General features: G+C 44.7%; 1 protein-coding gene across 1 annotated transcript in view; it reads left to right on the top strand.

The window, feature by feature from the left end:
• LOC147611142 (U5 small nuclear ribonucleoprotein helicase) overlaps positions 1-20,425 on the top strand; it is a 194,069-nt gene that overhangs the window by 49,766 nt on the left and 123,878 nt on the right. Inside the window, exons 11-14 of the mRNA XM_086785805.1 lie at positions 19,574-19,645; positions 19,725-19,841; positions 19,941-20,102; positions 20,228-20,293. Coding sequence (XP_086641931.1) covers positions 19,574-19,645; positions 19,725-19,841; positions 19,941-20,102; positions 20,228-20,293 — 417 coding nt within the window. The remainder of the gene's footprint in view (positions 1-19,573; positions 19,646-19,724; positions 19,842-19,940; positions 20,103-20,227; positions 20,294-20,425) is intronic.

Here is a 20,425-nt window from a genome sequence, read left to right as displayed (position 1 = left end):
GAGAGAGCAGGGGCGCGAAGGAGACGGAGTAGGGTGGGGGGAGGGGGCTGGCGCGAAAGAGCAGGGGGGGGGGGGTGGCGCGAATGAGCAGGGGCGGGGGGGCGCGAATGAGCAGAGGCGGGGGAGAAGACACTAAGGCAGATAGGACGGGGCAGGGGGTGGAGCAGACGCAAGGGCGGGGAGGGGGGCGTGCGTGCAGGCTGCAGCGTGAGGAGGGGGGGGGGAGCGGAAGCTTCAGCGAGTAGATCTCTTCATCTATATATGATACACATTCTTATTTGCTTTTTAGAGGTTTTTATCGCTCGAAAAACCATTAAAAAAGGTTTTGTATTAGTTTTCTTGCCACAAAGAGATTTTCTAAGGGTTTTCATCATCGACAAGGCTAGAGGAGTTGTGAAGATTTGACATAAACATGGAACGTGGACATATAGCTTGGGATTGAAGATTGGACATAAAACATGGAACTTGGACATATAGCTTGGACATAAACATGGACATATAGCTTGGGCATGAAGATTGAACATAAACTTGGAACTTAGACATATAGCTTGGGCATAAAGCTTGGACATAAACATGGAACTTGGACATATAGCTTGGGCATAAAGCTCGACATGAACATGGAACTTGGACATATAGCTTGGGCATGAAGATTGGACATGAACATGGAACTTGGACTTGGATTTCTATCCATACTTGTATTTGGATCTGAACTTGGATTTGTGTCCAGACTTGTATTTGGATTTGAACTTGGATCTAGATTTGGATTTGGATTTTGGATTTAGACATGGATCTGGACTTGGATTTTGGACTTAGAACTTGGTTTTGGATTTGATTTGGACTTGGAACTTGGACTTGGACTTGGATTTTAGATGTTGGATGTGGTACTAGCCTGGTGGAGAGATACTTGTGGGTCATCCCTATGGTGTGCTCGGCATTAGAGAAGTTGTGCCTCGACATCGACATCGACATCGACTTGGATATCCTACATCAGCATATCTGTTTGTTTTGTATTCATTGATTGTATTGATCCTGGCCAGCGTGCCGTGGGATTGTTCCTGAATAAATTCCTGAAAGGGGACGGGGCCTGTTCCCCGCTCAATGTGGTGTACTATGCAAGATCCCTATTCCCTTATCTCTCTCTCTTCCCTCTCTCTCTATATATTTATCTCTTGGACAAGTGGTTGAGTCTGTCACTGCACGCCCCGTTAGGCTTACAAAGCGTCCCATTCCCCTCTTTTGATTACTTGATTCCCGCCTTGTACAGGAGGCGAGTTTGTATCTAGCCCTTCGTGGTTGTTTTTTCAGTAACTAATAGAAGGATTTTTTTCTCGGGGAAAAAAAAGCATCACATCAACCACATACTCGAGGGCCTTTAATGCTAAAGGAGCAGCTTGGAAATTTCTCTCTCTAGAGTTTAGTGACGTGTAAAAAGGAAACATCTTTCTATTTGCTGACATAGATGTTGAGCTTTCTCATACAATGGTTTGAATAGTTCACTTTTGTACTTGCCAAGCAAAGAGTATCCACAAATATGGAGCATCGGAATCTTCATTTCTTTGCTGCTTTTGTAACCAAACATCATTATTATTATTATTTTTTTTCCAAGAAAACATACTTCCATTAGTCACCAAAAATACAGGTGAATCTAGACTAGTCGAGACAAAAAAACAATAGGGAACAAAGAGGGGCTCTTCCTCGTCGCTGAGTGGCCGTTCTCGGAGGAAGGCTATCTCCTACAAGAAGGGGGGGGGGAGGGGGGAGGGGGGAGGGAATAGCTAAACAGGTGACCAATAAAGCCAAGTAACATCTGCGGTACGGAGGCCTTGGCCCTAATCATCCGGGAAATCATAGAAACCAAGGGCCTCTCCATATGTCTCCATCCATCAGTGCTACCAGCTCGGCTGTGGTGGTCCACTGAGGGTCCCCATATCTCCACTCCATACAGCATGGCTGAAGTGACCAAAGTGTCAAAGAGCCAGAGCTTTGTTCGAGGTTCTTGAAACTGAACCTGCGAACACATCCTCTCTAGTCTCCCCAATGCTGCATAAGCTCTGGTCAATCTGGTCTCCGCTGCTCTCCTCAAGGAAAATAGTGGGCCACTGAAAACCACACCAAGGTAAGTATATGCATCTGTATACTCCACTGTCTCCTGACCATATGTAAAGGTGGGTACTGACCTCCTAACCCACTGTGCTGTGGTGTTAAACACCATCACCTTGGTTTTACCAAGGTTAACAGACAATCCACTGTCCTGTGCAAATGTGTGCAATGCATCCAAATGACGCTGCATCCCCTCTGGAGAATTTGAGATCAGCACAATATCATCAGCATACAATAACAACGGAATCCATGTCCCTGCTAACTGTGCTCCTCTGTCACCCTCCCGCTCTACATACTCTGAAACCTCATCCACGTACATCCCAAATAAGGTGGGAGAAAGGAGGCAGCCCTGTTTCACCCCAATAGTGGAGTGAACCATCTCAGATATACCCTGAGTAGTACGTACCTGTCCCACAACTGTCCTGTATAAAGCCATGATTCCCCAAATCAGCTCTGTGGGCACTCCCATCTCCTGTAGTCTGCGCATCAGTCTGGCTCTCGGTACTGTGTCAAAAGCTTTGCGGAAATCCACAAAGCAACAATAAATCCTCCTGCCATATAATCTGCCCTCCTCAATAATAGCTTTGAGTGTCAAGATATGGTCAAGAGTGGAGAAACCTCTCCTGAACCCTGCTTGCCCTGATGCACGTATGCCCTCTCTCTCTGCCCATCTACTCAACTCCTGCTCAAGAATAGATGCATATAATCTAGCCAATGTGTGACCAATCATGATGGTACGATAATTCCCAGGAAGCATGGGATCCCCTGACTTGAAGATAGGCACAATCGTGGACATATTCCAAGTCTCAGGAAAACCCTCACACATGGCTCGGTTAAACGTCATAGCAATAAGCTCTGCAAGCATATCTCTGGCATGAATAAAGTGCTCTGCTACCAAACCATCATGGTCATATGCTCTCCCAGTCCTCATCCTGTCAATAGCTTTCCTTACCATCTCAGTAGTAAAGAAAGCACATGTCTCTAGGCATGGCTCCGATGGGTCTGGCAGGGGCGGCTGTCCTGCTGCTGTGTACAGGGATGCTGCATACTCACCCCAAATCTCTGTGGAGGTAATGGCTGGTGATGGTGAATGCTCATGGAATAGTCTCCATGCCTCGCCGGAGTCCCAACTCATAAATAACTGATACAAATCCCTCTCTAACTGAGCAAGATAAGCCCTCTTCTTCCGTCGCACTAGGTGCCGGAAGGTAATCCGTGACTGTCTGTGAGTGGTAACACCCATGAGCACCTCTCTCTGTAATCTGATCCTCATCTCTCTGCACTCCTCATCATACCAACTGTTCTGGGGCATGTTCCCAGATCGTCTCCGTGTAGGCTGACTATGGGGATATGCCTCTGATGCTGTAGCATGAAGCGTATCTATCAATATCTGAGTGAGCTCATCTAATGGCCATCCCGGCTCCTCGGCACATAAGCGTCTGTATATCTCATCCGTGTACACGGTGTCAGTCTCCCTCGTAAAGGTATAACGAGTGTGTGTGGAGACCTGTCCCAATGGAGCGGTGCTGAACTGAAATGTGAGAGTGAAGGACAAGATAGCATGATCCACTGCTATTCCAACCGGCCTAGTGCCTACCATAAAATCCTGAAAAGAGGGAATGAGACTGGGCTGAGCCATAACATAGTCCACTGTACTAGCACCATGCCTATGTGGAAAGCAAGTGAAACCGCCCGATGTCGGGAATCTCTGTAGGCCATTCAGGATGGCCAATCCATGTGCAGTCCCCATGTCTATCAAATACCGCCCATACACTGTATGTTACTCATCCTGTGATAGTCTAGATAGGCCCATATCCCTAACATCAAGCTCCCTCAACATCTCCTCTGAGGTATCATAAAATACTGTCTGGTTATGGGCGGTCCTGGCATTGAAGTCCCTCAGGAGAATGATGTCACCATCCCTGGAGAACTCCCAAATGTCATCATCCAAAATAGAAAAGGGAGACTGCCCGCTAGGTGATGCATACACTGATGTACTAGGAGCAAAATAGTATATAGCAATGTAGAGATATCTGCCCGTCTCTGCCCTCAGTCTAACCCACATGTACCTAGCCTGCTCATCTCTGCGGACTATATGTATCAGTGGCTGTAGCTCCTCTCTAAACAATACTGCCACTCCTCCTGAGCCCCGTCCTCTATGCTCTGAACGAGTCTCCTGTCTACAAGCTGTCTCCCATCGATATCCACTAACATGTGGCATGGACTGTCCAGGAGCTTGATGCGTCTCATAGTAGAAGATGATGTCCCTCCCAGTGAAACTATCCTCAGAAGCCCCTATATCAAGACGTAGAGATCCATTACAATTCCAAGTAGCAACTTTGAGTGTAGTCCCATAGGTCTCGCGCCGTCATGAAGAGCGCATCTCCATAGAGATATGAAATGAAATGTTATATTAACGTCTTCAAAAGGCCATAATGACCTATGAGACCAAAAGTTACATCATGGTGGATCTGATACAATGTCTGGATAAAAAAACCCAGAAAATGAAAAAATAAAGATGATACTACTGGCACCTAAAAAATGAAACTGGAGAGAGAGAGAGAGAGAGAGAGAGAGAGAGAGAGAGAGAGAGAGAGAGAGAGAGAGAGAGAGAGAGAGAGAGAGAGAGAGAGAGAGAGAGAGAAATGAAATGATATATTAACGTCTTCAAAAGGCCAAAATGACCTATGAGAGAGAGAGAGAGAGAGAGAGAGAGAGAGAGAGAGAGAGAGAGAGACGAAACCTGAAATTTGGGTAAAATTGCCGTAGTGGAGAGGTTTCGAGATTTTTAAAAACTGTTTCGAAGTTACGAGGTTTCGAAAGCTAGAAACAGTTTTTTTGTTATTATGCCAGGTGCCCACTGCCGAACTCCTGTGTGCTATGTGCCAAAGGAAGAGAGTAATCTTCCAAGGCCATAAGCTGTCCCAAAACCGCTTCCAAAAATCATGGAGGAAGCGTGTAGGGAAGCCCTTTGTCTGCCAGTGTACTGTTGCCCTTGGCATACTATCAACCTTTGGCATCTGAATCTTGCAGCCTAGATGGACTTTGTAGTCAAAGAAGGGAATATCGGGGGCGAAGGGATCATGGCATTGCCACTCATGAGGATCCCATTGTAGACGCATCAGTGGTCGCCCCCCCCCATAACCATAATTTCCAAGATCTCTCTTTGGCCACTTTGGTCGGGGGTGGGTCGACGTGCCATCTGAGGTCATGAAACCCGATCACTCTCACCCTATGTAAACCCTATGTAAAGTGCAGTTGTTGAGGGTGGAGGGGCCAGCTTAATCTACCCTGTTGTCTTATGGAGAAAGTAATGAGGATGCCTCCATCTGCACCATGGACTGCCATCGAGATATCGTTTCTAGGAAAAGCCCGTACCCACTTAGAGGAGGCGAGTCCTAGACCGGTGTGAGCCACTCGGGAGGGGTGGAGGTATCGATGTGGAGGATGAGTGTCTCTACCTTAGATCCCAGCTAGGGTCCTCTCCTCCGGGAGCCGCCTTAAGGTGAGCCTCTCTTCAAGAGACTGGCCGAGTCTCTTGCTTTATGCGCCCCATGAGACTTGAGGATGGGAGCCTAGCATGTGGTCACTAGGAAGTGTAATCAAGGGGTTCCAAACTAGTGGCTACCGAAGTCTCTCCTTGTGTAGGATTGGGGGAGATCGGTGAAGAGGAGAACGAATGTGGTCCGAGTCTTAGAAGAGGTTGGTCGTGAATTGTTCCTTGAAGGTTGGGCTAAGGCCATGGGTCCTCATCTTTGGGAGGATCCATCGTGGGCTCGGGGACCAAGGACCGCCAAGAATTGGAGTGCGAGCATAGATGTGGGCCATGAGAAAGTCCTTCCATGGCTCACCACCTAGGAGTCGTCCTCTAATGATCAACTTGCCGAAAGGACTCTGCTCTGCATAGAAGGATCAATAATGCCCAGGCCGCCTTGGGCGAGGCTGAATGATGATTCTCCATGCCACCTTGGCTTGTGCCGGCTTGCCATCACTGCCTGCGCAAAGGAAGTTGCGGATCAATAGCTGTACTTGACCAATACACGCCCTAGAGAAGGCCTAGTAGGAGGTGATGTACCACATGGTAGCGAGAAGGACTTGGTTCTCCATCACTACTCGACTTGCAAGTGAGAACTTGGTCGTGCTCCATTAAAGTAGCTTCTTTCGAATGATCAAAAGGAGGCTTCTATGAGGCGATGTCAATCCCAACCTGGCAACCAAGATAATGAACTGGGATATCTCTAGGAAATCCACTGGAAGGGCTCAACTGGTCACCAAGCCGGGGTAGGGGATGAGCAAACCCAAAATCAACACGACTTGTGCACAGTTGATTTGTGCGCCTGAGGCCCGATGAGATCTCAATTGCATCCACAATCGTGTGGAGATTCTCCACATCTCTGGAGAGGTAGGTCGCTATCATGACTCAACACAAAACTGTCATGACTCAACGCAAAATGAAAGAAAGAATTCTTTGTATCCTTTGTAATAATTATACTTTCTTCTATGTTTTCCATGTTTTCCTTTGAATTTAGATATTCTTGTGTAAGCAAGAAAATCCATTCATTTGGATCGCTTCGTGCATAGGAGCTACTGGTGAGTGGCCATAGGTCATGGTGGATCCATGTAGTGGACTAGAACATGGATAGTGTACACTTCCATACCTATATGACCTGATTGGGTGCCTATGGCCGGAACTCAAGCATACCAGGGTCAAGCTTGCACATAGAAAGGATTGATGCCTTAGAGTGTGGGCTAGATCTGTTAGAACATACAGTTACAATTGATAAGATGACATGACCAATTAAAGTCTATGTTAAAGTGATTTCTTGATTTTCATTTTACATGAGTTAGATGCATCATATTGAAAAACCATTATTGTTTTGTGAATGTGGATGGAGAGAGCTTTCATTTGACTCCCATATTGGGAGTCCCTTAAATCTCGGACTAGGCCCTCAAACATAGTGACCTCGGTTTGTCCTAAAAAGGCTAACTCTAAAAAATAGGGATTTTCTAAAATTTAGGAATCACTTACTATATTTAGTAATTTTCGCATCCTAACTGTGCTTGCTAAATTTGGAGGTTTCTATTTTTGGCAGTTGACACCTCACAACAGAAAGTTCTAGAAGAATGGACAAGTGTCCCAACAGTTGTCACTTGAGCTCCAAGTATTCTAGAAGCATGGACAAATATCTCAACACTTGTCACTTGAGTTTCCAAGTGTCCCTCCACTTGTCCCACTTTTTAACATGTGGTTGGACACTTGTCTTTTTCAGCTTTACTTTCCCTCTCTTAAGCTTTGAAGGTCACTTTTCCTATAGATACAGCCCTTTCCCTCTCATTTTATACACAACTCCCCTGCTGAAAATCAGTCCCTACTCGGGTACAACCCTTACCCCTCCATCAACGCTTCCACATGATGTAACTACTCCATCTTCCACTCTTCCCCATGCTGCCCATAATTACAACAAGTCTAAATGAGTTTTCAGCTCTGTTACAAGTCCAATTTCAGCTTTATTATCTCTCTTTTTCCTTTATCTTTGGATCAAGTACAAAGTTATAGCCATTGTACAACTCTACATCAACAAGAAGGCTGATTACTCCCTTCCATTTGGGCTTCTCATCTCACCTATGTATTGTAAGAAAATGCAAACTTGCTAGTTTTTTGTGTGTTCATTAGCATAGACTTTTTCATGGTGTGTGAGTGTGAAGATTACTCCTTCTTCACTCTCAGGTTGATTGTAACTGAGCTTAGTGCTAAGGTTCTTCTTGGGTTGAGCAGAAATATATTCCCATTTGGGCGAGGGTTGCCCATCTTCAACCTTCAATTTGGCTCCATTATATTTCTCTCAACTTTACTCCCAATGTGTGTTGTTGTCTCATGCACACGTGCTGTAATTAATTTCAGCATTGAGTTTATTTGAAGTGAACTCTTTATTCATCTATTTTACGTGTAAAATAACCATAAAAAATAAACAAAAATATTAGTTGTTAAGCAGAATCTAAATCGAGGAGCTCCTCATGAGATTTGATAGGAAGCCTAAGGCTTTGTAGTCTGGTCTCCTAGGAAGCTAAAAAACATGCTCATTCTCTTTGCCACAAAGAACAAGAGGAAGGGCGCAAGGGGACATCCCTCGCGTACGGAATGAGAAAGTGGAAACGTGGCACCCTGAGCGCCTTGGATAAGGACTTGATTGCAAGGGGCCGAGTAGAGGGCAGACTCCAGAGACACCTGGGACCCAGGTGGCAGGGAAGCCCATCCTGCACATAGGCCCCTCAAGAAAGCCCCAATCCACCTTCCGCTAAGTCTTGCAGTCCATGGCTGATGGTTTTGGCTAGGATTCTGTAGAATGTCCCTAAGAGGGTGATAGGTCTCCTCTGGTGAATCTCCAACGTGTCTTCTCCCTCCTTGGGGATCAAGTGAATCAATCCCTTTGCCAGTCTCTTTGGCATAGATATGGAAATCATGATTTTATTGAAGGCCGCTTAGAAGCTGCCCTCCATGAGGTCCCAATGATGAAGAAACAAGGGAACCGGAAGCCCATCCGCACTTGGGCACTTGCGCCTAGGGAGTGCCTACAATGCCTCTGCAATCTCCTCTCTCACATTTTGTACCTGCGGGGAATGAGGCTTTGCAATTCGGTCTTCGAGAAGACTAGGATGTCATCAAACAGGACAGTTGTAAATTTTCTATATCCACGGAACATGCGATCAATCATTCTATTGAATGTAGTTGGGGCATTCGTAAGACTAAAAGGTATAACAAGATACTCATAAAGTCCAACTGCTTTCCTGAAAGTAGTTTTATGTACATCCTCAAGCACCACACGCACTTGATGATACCCACTCTTGAGATCGATTCGGCTAAAGCATGCCGATCCGATCCATCCAACTTGTCAAGGATGTCGTCTATGTATGCATGGAATTGGAAACTGATTCTTGATGGTGAGCTTATTCAAAACTCTATAATCCCCACACATACGAAAAGATCCATTCTTCATTTGAACTAAGAGAACGGGTGAATTATATGGGGAAGAGCTTAGCTGAACCAAACCCTTCTGAAGAAGTTGATTTACCTGCTTCATCATCTCCTCTCTGGGATGCACTCACATGATAGGTTGGCCTATTAGGTGGTGAGCTACCCGGCACAAGATTAATGCGATAATGTTCTGGTTGTATTGGTGGCAAATCATTTGTAACTCATCAGCAAAACAATCATTGTACTCTTGCAAGAATTTCAGTCTATCATTACTGAGAGTGTATACATGCTCATTATTTTCTTCAACATGATCTTGTACAAAAATCAAGTATGTAAAAATTCTATTTTTTATTACTTTCTTAATTTGTACATGAGATACAAGGAAAATGGTAGCACCCTCTTCACCAGTATCCATCACATGCTCTCGGCCTTTATGCATGAAGGTGATCTTGTTGGTCTTGTAAGCCTTGCACGGATCAATGCACGTGTGCCAAGGCTTTCCAAGCAATACATCACAACTAGCTACAAGAAAGTTCTCATGATCCATATAGCCTTGCACGAATCAATGTGCGTGTGCCAAGGCTTTCCAAGCAATACATGACAACCAGCTACAAGAAAGTTCTCATGATCCATATAGTCTTGAATGTGTATGCGCAACTTGCTAATAATAGACATAACCTACACTTCTCTACCAACAAAGGTTGCCTCTGCTTCAATTTGAGGATCCATGTCTTCCACTTCAATACCCAAAGCAGCTGCCATCTGTGTAGATATAAAGTTCTCAGTTGCACAATCATCAAACATGAACAAAGCGGGTTGATCCTTAAGCTGTCCCCAAGGTTTACATACAACCCTGTCTTTGCTATCTTGTGAAGTGTTGTCTTGCACATCCGGAACCATATGCACATTGAGCTTTGATGCTTTCGCATTATCACACCTTTTCTTGTTTGGGCATGCATTTGCAATATGTTGAGTGCTACCACAAGTAGAGCATTTTCCCTCGCTCATATACTGCTTTTTCTGCTCTGGAATGAGACCATAGTCTTTCACTTTGAAGGGACGCTTCTTGGTAGACTTATTTTCATCCTTTGGATCATTTTTATCTTGGGTTTGGTCCTTTTTAGGTGGCTGTTCACTATTTTGCAGGTTTTGGACAATCCTCTCTTTGCCTTGGAATGAGGGTTTTAGCTTTATTGCATCGATTCAACTTGAGTTTCAATTGCTTTGCGGTAGTGGTGGATGCGATTAGTGGTTGTAAGGTGTGGCCAGGATATTGTAGTCCTGCTTTGTACACGGTTTGCAATCTCGACTGAAACCTCCTTTGGAACATTCATGAATAGAGACACCTCCAAAAACACTTTCCAAAACTTTCCACATATGCATTCACCGTTTCCTTCTCATTCTGCTTCACCCAATCCCACTTCATTGTTATCTCATTTAATGCATTGGGAGGCAAGAATTGGACATAGAATCTCTCCTTTAACTCTGCCCATGATCTAATAGGATTTGGTGAGAGCTTCTGAGTAAGCCACCAATGAGCAGCAATACCTTTAATAAACATGCTTACATGCCAGATCATGGATTTCTGAGTGAAATCCTTATCACTAAAAGCAATATCAAACTGGGTAATAAAGGCAAGTGCCCTTGATGCATCATATTCCTCATGATATGTAGCAAACTTCACAGATTTGTCTCCGGCTTTGGAGTCACGAGATTTTGATGCATTAATCTGCATCTTAACATGTTTTTTGTATGTATGTCCATTGAGACAACCCCTATGACTGGCATCGTTTTGGGAACAAAAGGTGATGCATAATGCATAGAAAGATATGCCCTGTAAGCATGAGGCAAGGCTGGACTCTCAACACATATTGGTGCATTTTCACCCATAACTTCTCACTCACGAGCACACTCGAGGGCACGAGTAGCATGAGAGATACGTAGAATACTTGCACCGACAGAGAATTGCAGTCCATGTTGCATGTGCTGTGCATGCACATTTTCAGCCGGCAATGGTATTTGACATACATTTTAACCATTGCCATAACATTGCATCCTTCACAAGCTACATAAGATACACCTTCATCGCGTGAAGTCACTCATGGTTCCTCTCTAATAGCATGAGGATTCATCCTCTTAGACATATGTTCTTGTTCAACCACATGTGGGGATACCAAGACATGTGGGATGGTTGCATTTTTTGCATAGGCATCCTCGGTATGAGCCAAGTATGCACGTGCTGCATCTCTCAATTGCATGTGTAACTCTTGAGCAATCATTGCCATTGCATGATCCATAAAAGATTTAGCTTTGTTGGCCTTTAAAAACGATCATCTACCAATGGATCCTCGCGGTAGAGTTTCAATTCTTCTTGTTGTGCTTAAAGATCTTGCATACGATTAAGTTTAGCCCTTAAGGCTGTGGACTCTTCTTCCAGCATTTTCTCTTTGCCACGGGATGGTTGTTCCACACGTTTGTGTTTCCTGGTATACACCGCATGCATTTGCTCTTCCTGTAAAGCATTGGAAGCATGCATTTCATTGTTCCCTCCTCTTGTGGTGGCATCTTCAACATTCACCATACGGCTGTCCATAGTGTTCTAAGTATAGAGATAGCGTTCTCGGTGATCACCTTTCACAATAGAAGTGAAAGAGAACCGTATGCTGTGATACCAATGTAATTCCACCGATCGGTGTGGAATGCTTCGTTGAACACAATGCTAATCAATAGACTAAAATACACCAAGATATAATGGACAACATGTTGAATATAAGATGTATTTTGTTGAATTGACAAGAGAGACACAATGAACCAGAACGGTCGACCCCTCCCTACACTAGTGTATATTAATCTTGGGAGAATCAAGTACATAGTGTCATGGGCATTCTTGACTAGATTTCCATACCAATGCATATGAATATAGTATTGCAAACCATATGGTAGTTAGTGTAGATTTGCAACTCACACTACCCTCCATGTTCCTTACCATTTGCTCTCTATTGTTCCACAAACACATGGTAGCAATAATCTGCAAGAGAGCACATAGGACAAGAGAACACTACACAGGGAATGTGAACATGAAGTCCAACTCCTCCCTCTTGCTACTTGCTTTCATAATTAAGCATTAAAGCTTACCAATTGCAAGTAGAGTCGATGACAGTGGAAGTCTTCACGATGGAAGCATCTGGAGTGTTGAAATGTTCAATTTGTCTTGATCTTTCGCGATATAAATCTTCAAGAGGATGAAGGGAACCCAGGGAAAGCTTCCCTTATGGTTTAACTTGAGAAAGGAATGCTGGAAACACTCTTGGTAGCTTGGAAAGCACACTAGCAAGCTTGGATACGGAGTTGGGAAGGAGAAAGTGCAGAAAATACAGCCAAAGGGGCTCATGAAGGGGGGGCGCTTACTGCTAGAGAGAGTGGAAAGAGAGATAATATGTCCACCTTGGATGTCAGGCAGAGAGGTAAAGTGGCTTGTGGTGCAAGGTGGGGTGGACACATGGCTGGTTGCTCTGTTTGAACAAAGGGGATAAGGTTTGGGCGGTGGGTTTTGAGCTTTGTCCACCTCGGGACATCAGTCTGTGCGAACACAGGGCTGGTCATAATTAATAAGTGAGTTTTGGTTGCCCAAAACTTAATGAAGTGTGTACACACTCACTTATAAATTAATGCTAATTCTTAAGGCTAGGTTTTTGACCAATGCCTACCACTTGTCACATGCCGCATAACCATCTCAGTAGACAATTTCACACGCAGGGTTCACGAGCGGGCGTCCCCTTATCCTGAACTACACATTGGTTATGCACGCATGAAAATAGTATGCAAATTCAATTGCAGGCAAGCACATAAAGATGCTATGCAATGCAACATTTGTATGGACAATCCCTGTTCATGAGACTATAGCAAAATAGACGTGTTCCAAGCAAGTCCACGAGGTACCAGACCCAATGGAACAATAATCCTCCAGGCTTTCCGGGCATGTACACACAAGCACAAGTCCAAGTGGAAAGCCAAGTCCACAGTATCACATGAGTAGCATCAATCCCCGGCATATGCAATTGCCCTGGACGCCAATCCAATGTACATGCATAATGAGAAAGCATGGGTGGACCAATTGGGTAGCCAAATGGTGACAATCGGCGGGGGGTTGGTGGGGCCAGCTGGCCTCACTAGAATGTTGGAACTTGAGGAGGAATCTCGACGGGGTAACGGCCTCTAGACCTGAGGGTCTGGAGGTGGGACCCTCGAAGTGACCCGGGGGGGGCGGGGGGGGGGGGGGGAGGCATCGTCGGCGCGGGTGGTAAACGAAGCAAAAGTCATCGAGCTTGAGCAGATCCTTCTTTATCGTTGGAAGCATGGTTCCGATCCACGGATACGTCAGTTCTATATGAAGTTCCGAGATCTAGGTACTTACGAAGCCGTTTGGCTAGACGAGGAGTTCTTTCAAGAGTACCCCCAGTTGTTGGCGGACTACTTGGAAGCCATGAACCTCCACCAAGCTAAGCAGGAGGGAATGGCACATGCACTTTGCACTGTAGTGCATGGTGACAAGATGGCTCAATCATCAGTGCAACATTGTACATTATTAGCACCTTTTAGGATGATATTTGTCATACGCCGTGACCCCATTGTAATCCTCAGTCTAGGATAAGTCAAGCACGAGCTACGTAGGTCATTCTCAGCCTTAGACAGTTAGTCAGTCAGTCCAAGTCCCTTAACCCGACTTAAAGAGATGCATTCATGTATGTAGAGTCAGTAGAAGCCTTAGGGTTTGCATTAGAAAGCACTCTGCATAATGCATAACATTCATCCATTGCATATAAACCATTGCAGAAGCCCTCAGATACCATCTAGCATTCATTAGAATTCATCCAGTATTATTTCCATAATTTACAACATTTTTTGGGCATTTTTACATCATTTATTTATTTTAGCCAGGATAGATGCAATCGGCCAGCTCTGTAGCTAGCCGACCAGCATCACAAGTCCATACAAATAGCTGAGCATATAGTCCTTTCATTCATTCATATCATCATCAGCCTTGAAGCACTCAACGCTTGGAGCCTTTAGCACAAGGAGCATAAGCGATTGGAGAATTCAGCACATCATCCTTCAGCGTTTTCCTCATCATCATCTAGGAGCATCAATGCTTGGGCATTTCAGCCTTCATGCAGTAAAACGCAGCATCTACAGCATTCAGCCTTCAGTACCCCTTGCATTTTCAGCATTCATACAGTTTTCAGCACCCTCATATGCATCGTTTTGCTACAGCCACTTGGTGAAGGTAAAACTCAGCATTCATACTCATTTTCAGCATTCATACATAGTCAAACAGTCCCAATCAGCCCCTTCTCTTAGCCTCAGATTTGCAGTCTTCCTACATCCATTGGGATGTAGTATGCATCGTTTTGCTACAGCCACTTGGTGAAGGTAAAACTCAGCATTCATACTCATTTTCAGCATTCATACATAGTCTAAAACAGTCCCAATCAGCCCCTTCTCTTAGCCTCAGATTTGCAGTCTTCCTACATCCATTGGGAAGAGTGCATAGGCTCGAGATTGGTCATCATTGGTGCTTCTACAGCCGTGTACAGTTCAGCCCGACTCTTGGTCTTCTGAGATCTTGCGTTTGGCTTATCATCAGTCCACCGTCATTCTTCTCAAAGAAATAAGGAAACTACTATTCTAGTAACAAGATAGGGGGCCCTTCAGCGGTTAATTCGGGACCCCATACAGTGTACAGTTTCCATCTCTCTCTCTCTCTCTCTCTCTCTCTCTCTCAAATCTCTTAAAGTTTGAAGTCTTAAAGTGGATCGCTAAACTCGCGAAACTAAGTATACAGAAGACGGTGTGAGCATTTGTGTAACAGGATCCTCAAATTAAGAATACTTTCACTGCATGTTACATTGGTATCAGATTTAGCTTATCCACACATCGTATCCTAGCGTGAGGGCATCCTTGGATGGTTAGACTGCATTCCGGTACGACCACCGACTTCAGCATCATGTCTACAGAGGAGAGTACCCATTAGCCAGAAGGCGTCTCCCCCGAAGGTGACCCTGTTCTTCCGACTACAGCAGACACCATAGCTCTACTCAGAGCTCAGAACTAGCTTCTCATGGAGCGCCTCCAACTCTTGGAGGCAACAGTAGCACGTCCTCGTCCGCCTCCAGCAACCCCCGACTACATCTCTCTCTTCTTTCAGATGGAACAACAAAGAAGAGAAGACAAGGCTAGACAGAGAGAAGAAAAAGCAAAAGCTGAAGCTGAAGCAAGAAAGCAAATAGATGCAACTATGAGGAAGCGCAACGCAGGATTGAAGAAGATCGGCGTCAGGTTGAACTCGCCGCTCGGGAGCACCAACGAGAGCTCGATCGAGAACGTGTGTACTCCAGCACCAAAGAAAAAAGGAGGCCTTGCATCTTAGATACTAGCACCTGGTGCCACCAACCAGCAGTCTGCGACATTGATTACCGTTATTCGAAGTCAACCGAATTTAGTAAGTATGATGGTAAGTGTGATCATTGAGGAGTTAATCAGTTTATTCATCAATTTACTGATCATTTTCCATTATCTAAGATTACAGATCCTCAGGACGACAGAGTCCACGTAGCGGCTCCCCAACTTACGGGTGAGACAGTCACTTGGTGGCAGCATTGGTCTAGTCTTCATATAGACCAGACCACAGGTGTCACAACTCTTAGCTAGGATACATTTGTTCATGACCTTAAGACGAGATTCCTCCCACACCAGTATATGACTTGCCTGGTAGATGAGTTCTATGAACTCAAACAGAACAGGTCAGCAGTGCTTCAGTTTTCCGGAAAGGGTATCACTTTAGCACAATAGTTAGGGCTATCTGAGTAGGCCAAGATGGATCAATTCATTCGTGATTAGATCCCAACATCCTCCGGTTCACAGTTCGCAACTTTGAACCTAGTATATATGACCGGGCTTTGACTCTTGCTCAAAATGAAGAAATGAAGATGAACGAAGGCAAGCCCAAGCAGTGATCACTAGAAGGACGATAGTAATAGCTCTAGTTCAGGGGGTAAGAAGGATAAAGAATCTAAGCTTAAGAAAACCCCTGAGGAAAAGGCTAAAGCAGGCATCACTGGAGGTTATCTTCCTCCAGAGGAGCAAAGGAAATACCACTCAGAAAACATATGCTTTTTCTGTCATATCATAGGACATGGTAAGAAGGATTGCCACAAATGGCAAACGGAGCAAGCCTCCAAAGCACCTTCTGCCACAGTTGCCACAGCATCTCCAGCTCCTTCAGCCCCGCCTCCTACCACAAATGCAGTTTAGCTTTTACCTTCTATGTATCCTATGCCATCCGTGGTATTTGATGCTAAGCAGGAGGGTGAGAGCGATGCTGCACAGAAAAGCCTCATTCGAGCTTATGGCTCTGCCAAGGGTCGGCAGTTTGTAGTCCTGTTTGACATGGGTAGTTTTGAGGACGCCATCTCTCCCCAGTTGGCTAACAAGATGAGCTGCACATTAGTACCACATATCATTTGGATGTGGACGGGTTCACACTTAGTCTCGACTCTCCACACCCACATATCTCAGAAGGCACAACAATTTGCATTTGAAGTTCAGAAGTCCTCATTCCAACGAGATTTCATTGTCTCGTCTCTTTTGGGGTGTGACATGATCTTAGGAATCCAGTGGTTTCGTCAATATGAGCCTATTTCCGATTGGGGGGCAGGACACTTTTACTATTTGTAAAGGTTTTCTTGAGCTCGTCATGAATCGTGGGGATAGAAGCATTCTTGGCAGCCCATTGATTTCGCACCTCCAGGCTCGACGAGCTATCCACAAGGGAGCGGAAGGGGCACTACTTTATGTTCGTGCTCAGACAACCTCTACCTAATCGGTAGCACCTATCTCATCTTCAGTCCCACAGTTAGCAGACCTTCTATCCAGACATCACGACATTATGCTTAGTGATGATCTTCCGCCCAGTCTTCCTCCATCACGTCCTGAGGACCATCATATCGATTTGGTCCCTGGATCAGAACCTCCTAGCAGGTTCCCCTCTGGTCTTTCCAAGACTTTAGAGGGCGAGCTAGAAAGATAGTTATGTGAGCTCCTTCGAGCCGGATTCGTTCGGCCTTCTTGCTCACCATTTGCTGCACCCATCCTATTTGTTCAGAAGGAGGACAAGTCTGCACGCCTTTGTGTAGACTACAGAGCATTGAATAAACTCACCATTAAGAATAAGTTTCCTATGCCAAGGATTGAGTACATTTTGGAGCGTTTAGACGGTGCAAATTTTTTCACTAAGATTGACCTCAAGAGTGGTTACCATCAGGTCCGCATTTTTGAAGCTGACATTCCAAAAACAACTTTCCGGACAGAGTGTGATCACTACGATTTTGTAGTCATGCCTTTTGGGCTTACAAATGTACTTGCAACCTTCAATAAAATGATGTCTAGGATGTTCGCAGTCCTTATTGGCAAGTGTATCTTCATCTTTCTTGATGACATACTTGTATTCTCAGCCACTGCGGAGCAGCATGAGAAAGATGTGGAGAAAGTCTTGCAACTTTTTTGAGATAATGGGCTCTACATAAATGCCAAAAAGTCCATCTTCGATGTGGGGCTATATCATCAGTTCCGATGGGATTTGATTGGACCCCTCAAAGGTTCAAGAGATCTTAGATTGGGACATCCCTTAGACCGCACAAGAGATCCGTTCTTTTGTAGGTCTTTGTCAAGCCTACAACACCCATGTTCACTGGTTTTTCAACTTGGCAGCACCTCTCACTGACTTGCTCAAGGGGGCGAGGACTCGAAAACAAAAAGTCTGAGTCACCCACAGGCAAGGCGCTTGATGCATTCCGTTCACTCTAGAAAGCTGCCTTAGAAGCGCCTGTTTTGAAGTTAGCATCTTGGGATGAACCTTTTGAGATCATTATTGATGCCAGCAATGTAGCCATAGGTGTAGTTCTCGAGCAAGACAATAGACCCGTGGCCTACTACAGTTGAAAGTTGGATGTCGCCGAAAAGAATTATTTGGTTTATGACAAAGAGCTTTTGGGTGTGATCACAGCGCTCAAACATTGGAAGCCTTTCCTTTATGGACAGGTCTTCACAGTCAAAACAGACCACCAAGCACTTAAGCGCCTTCAAACCATGCCAAGTGCTCATTGGAGTGATCGGCAAGCTAGATGGAGTTAGCTCTTCCAACAATTTGGAGTGATCGGCAAGCTAGATGGAGTTAGCTCTTCCAACAATTTGGAGGATTGATCGAGTACATCCCTGGTAAGTATAATCCAGTTGTTGCAGATGCTCTTAGTCAAAAGGCTAGCATCGAGGCAGTGCAGGAGTCTACCATTCTCGAAATCACGGAGAAGGACCTAGATAGCATGAAAGACTAGTATGTTGACTCCCTTGAGTTTGGTACTCAGTATAATTTGGCCCTCACTTCTGAGCCTGGCCATTATTTAGCGCAGAACGGTTGGTTGTTCTTCAAGAATCGTCTCTGTGTCATTCGGGAAAAGCGATCAGCTCTTCTCCATGATATCCATGACTAACTCTTTACTAACTCGCCCTCTCTTTGGACCAGGCAATCTACACGCACCCGTAATGAATTCAACGATTACTGTGTTCCAAAAGTCGCTCCTTCAAGGTGTTTGTGACAGCCCCCTAGTCATTCTTCACTGCTTCCAATAATGCCTTATGCTAGGCTAATGCCATTTTCACAAGAAAATCCAAGACTTATTGTGTCCATGATGCTGGCCATCCTGACATACGTCTGGCCTTGATGAACTTTTGGACATCTCTGAATTATTGGTACCTCATCGTTTTCTATGCAATAATCTCGCAACCAAAAAGCAGGAACAACTATCTAACTAGTCAAAGCACATATATCTACAGTGGTCTTCATTTGAGAGTAATTGTGCCGATAGTGACCAAACATTGCAAGAGTGAGGGTGGGGTCCACATATACATACTTGTCAAGATTGCTCATATACACTTGTAAAGTTTACTTACCATCGGAGAACATTTGGTTGTAATGTGTGTCATTTACCCAGTTTTCAATGTGTCGTAGCCTTAGAGAGAGCCCCATCGACATTGGGCCTTTGGCTCGCACATTATAACCAAATGTGCTCCAGCCTCCGATGGTGGCCAAACTTTGCAAGAGTGAGGGTGGGGTCCACATATACACACTTGCAAAGTTTGGTTACCATCGCATCACATTTGGCTGCAATGTTTGTGCCATTTGCTCGGTTTTCAATGTGTCATGGCCTTAGATTACACTCCTCCGTGAGCAAAGCTACCTTGTATATCCACCAAAAGTTAAGGAAAAACAGGAGGTGTTTTTAGAGGACATTATGGAAATCCTTCAGGAATAGAAAGTTTTGGCTTTTCTTTTTTCTTTCTATTCAGGAAGGGATTGCAGCTAACCAGTCGAGACATAATACATGCACCACTTTGCCATTCAGGGTATTGACTCAGTGACTCTTCTGCATGGCATTGGCTCTACAGATTGGACAACATCTGAATTATGGTGTTCTGCGGAAGAGTGAATTCAAGATTGTCTATGTAGCTCCTATGAAGGTATTTTTTAAATATATTTTGGCATTATCTTTTACTTATAAATAGGCATTTTTCCTTACATTGACTAAACTGTATGCAGGCCCTGGCAGGGGAGATGACTGCTGCATTTAGTCATCGGCTGGGTCCTCTGAACGTGGTTGTGCGGGAGCTAACAGGTGACATGCAGCTAACCAAGAGAGAACTTGAAGAGACACAGGTATGTGAATTTCAATGCAACTTCTTTTCTTATCAGATGAAAAAATGAAAAATATTTTCTTGCTTACACACTGATGTCATTATTTTCTGTCTTCTGTAGATGATCGTGACCACTCCGGAGAAATGGGACGTGATCACACGCAAGAGCAGTGACATGGCTTTGGCAGTACTAGTGAAGCTGTTGATCATCGATGAAGTGCATCTTCTGAATGATGACCGAGGTCCTGTGATTGAAGCCCTTGTAGCACGCACTCTACGACAGGTAATGCTAGTGATTGTGCTCGGTTTCGAAAAGACAGAAACACACCAGAAGCTTGCAGCATATTTCATTTTCTTTGGAGCAAAAAGAGCTTCTTGAAGTCAACTGACAAGCTTGCAAAAAGACAGGTAGAGTCCTCACAGAGTATGATACGCATTATCGGATTGTCAGCTACGCTGCCTAATTATACTGAGGTAAGCTTTTTTCTTCTGTTTTTTTCTTGGGGTGAAAAAGTGGGTTTGAATGGTCACTGTAGTGATGGTAGTGAAAGGCCCAAAATTTCCACATAAGGTCTTAGGACTCACTTGTTTTAATCATTCCATAGT

This window comes from Cibotium barometz, chromosome 48, assembly GCF_041138505.1.
Source record: "Cibotium barometz isolate CiBa-2024 chromosome 48, ASM4113850v1, whole genome shotgun sequence".
In the NCBI taxonomy this organism is placed as follows: Eukaryota; Viridiplantae; Streptophyta; class Polypodiopsida; order Cyatheales; family Cibotiaceae; genus Cibotium; species Cibotium barometz.
This window is presented reverse-complemented; position numbering and strand designations above follow the sequence as displayed.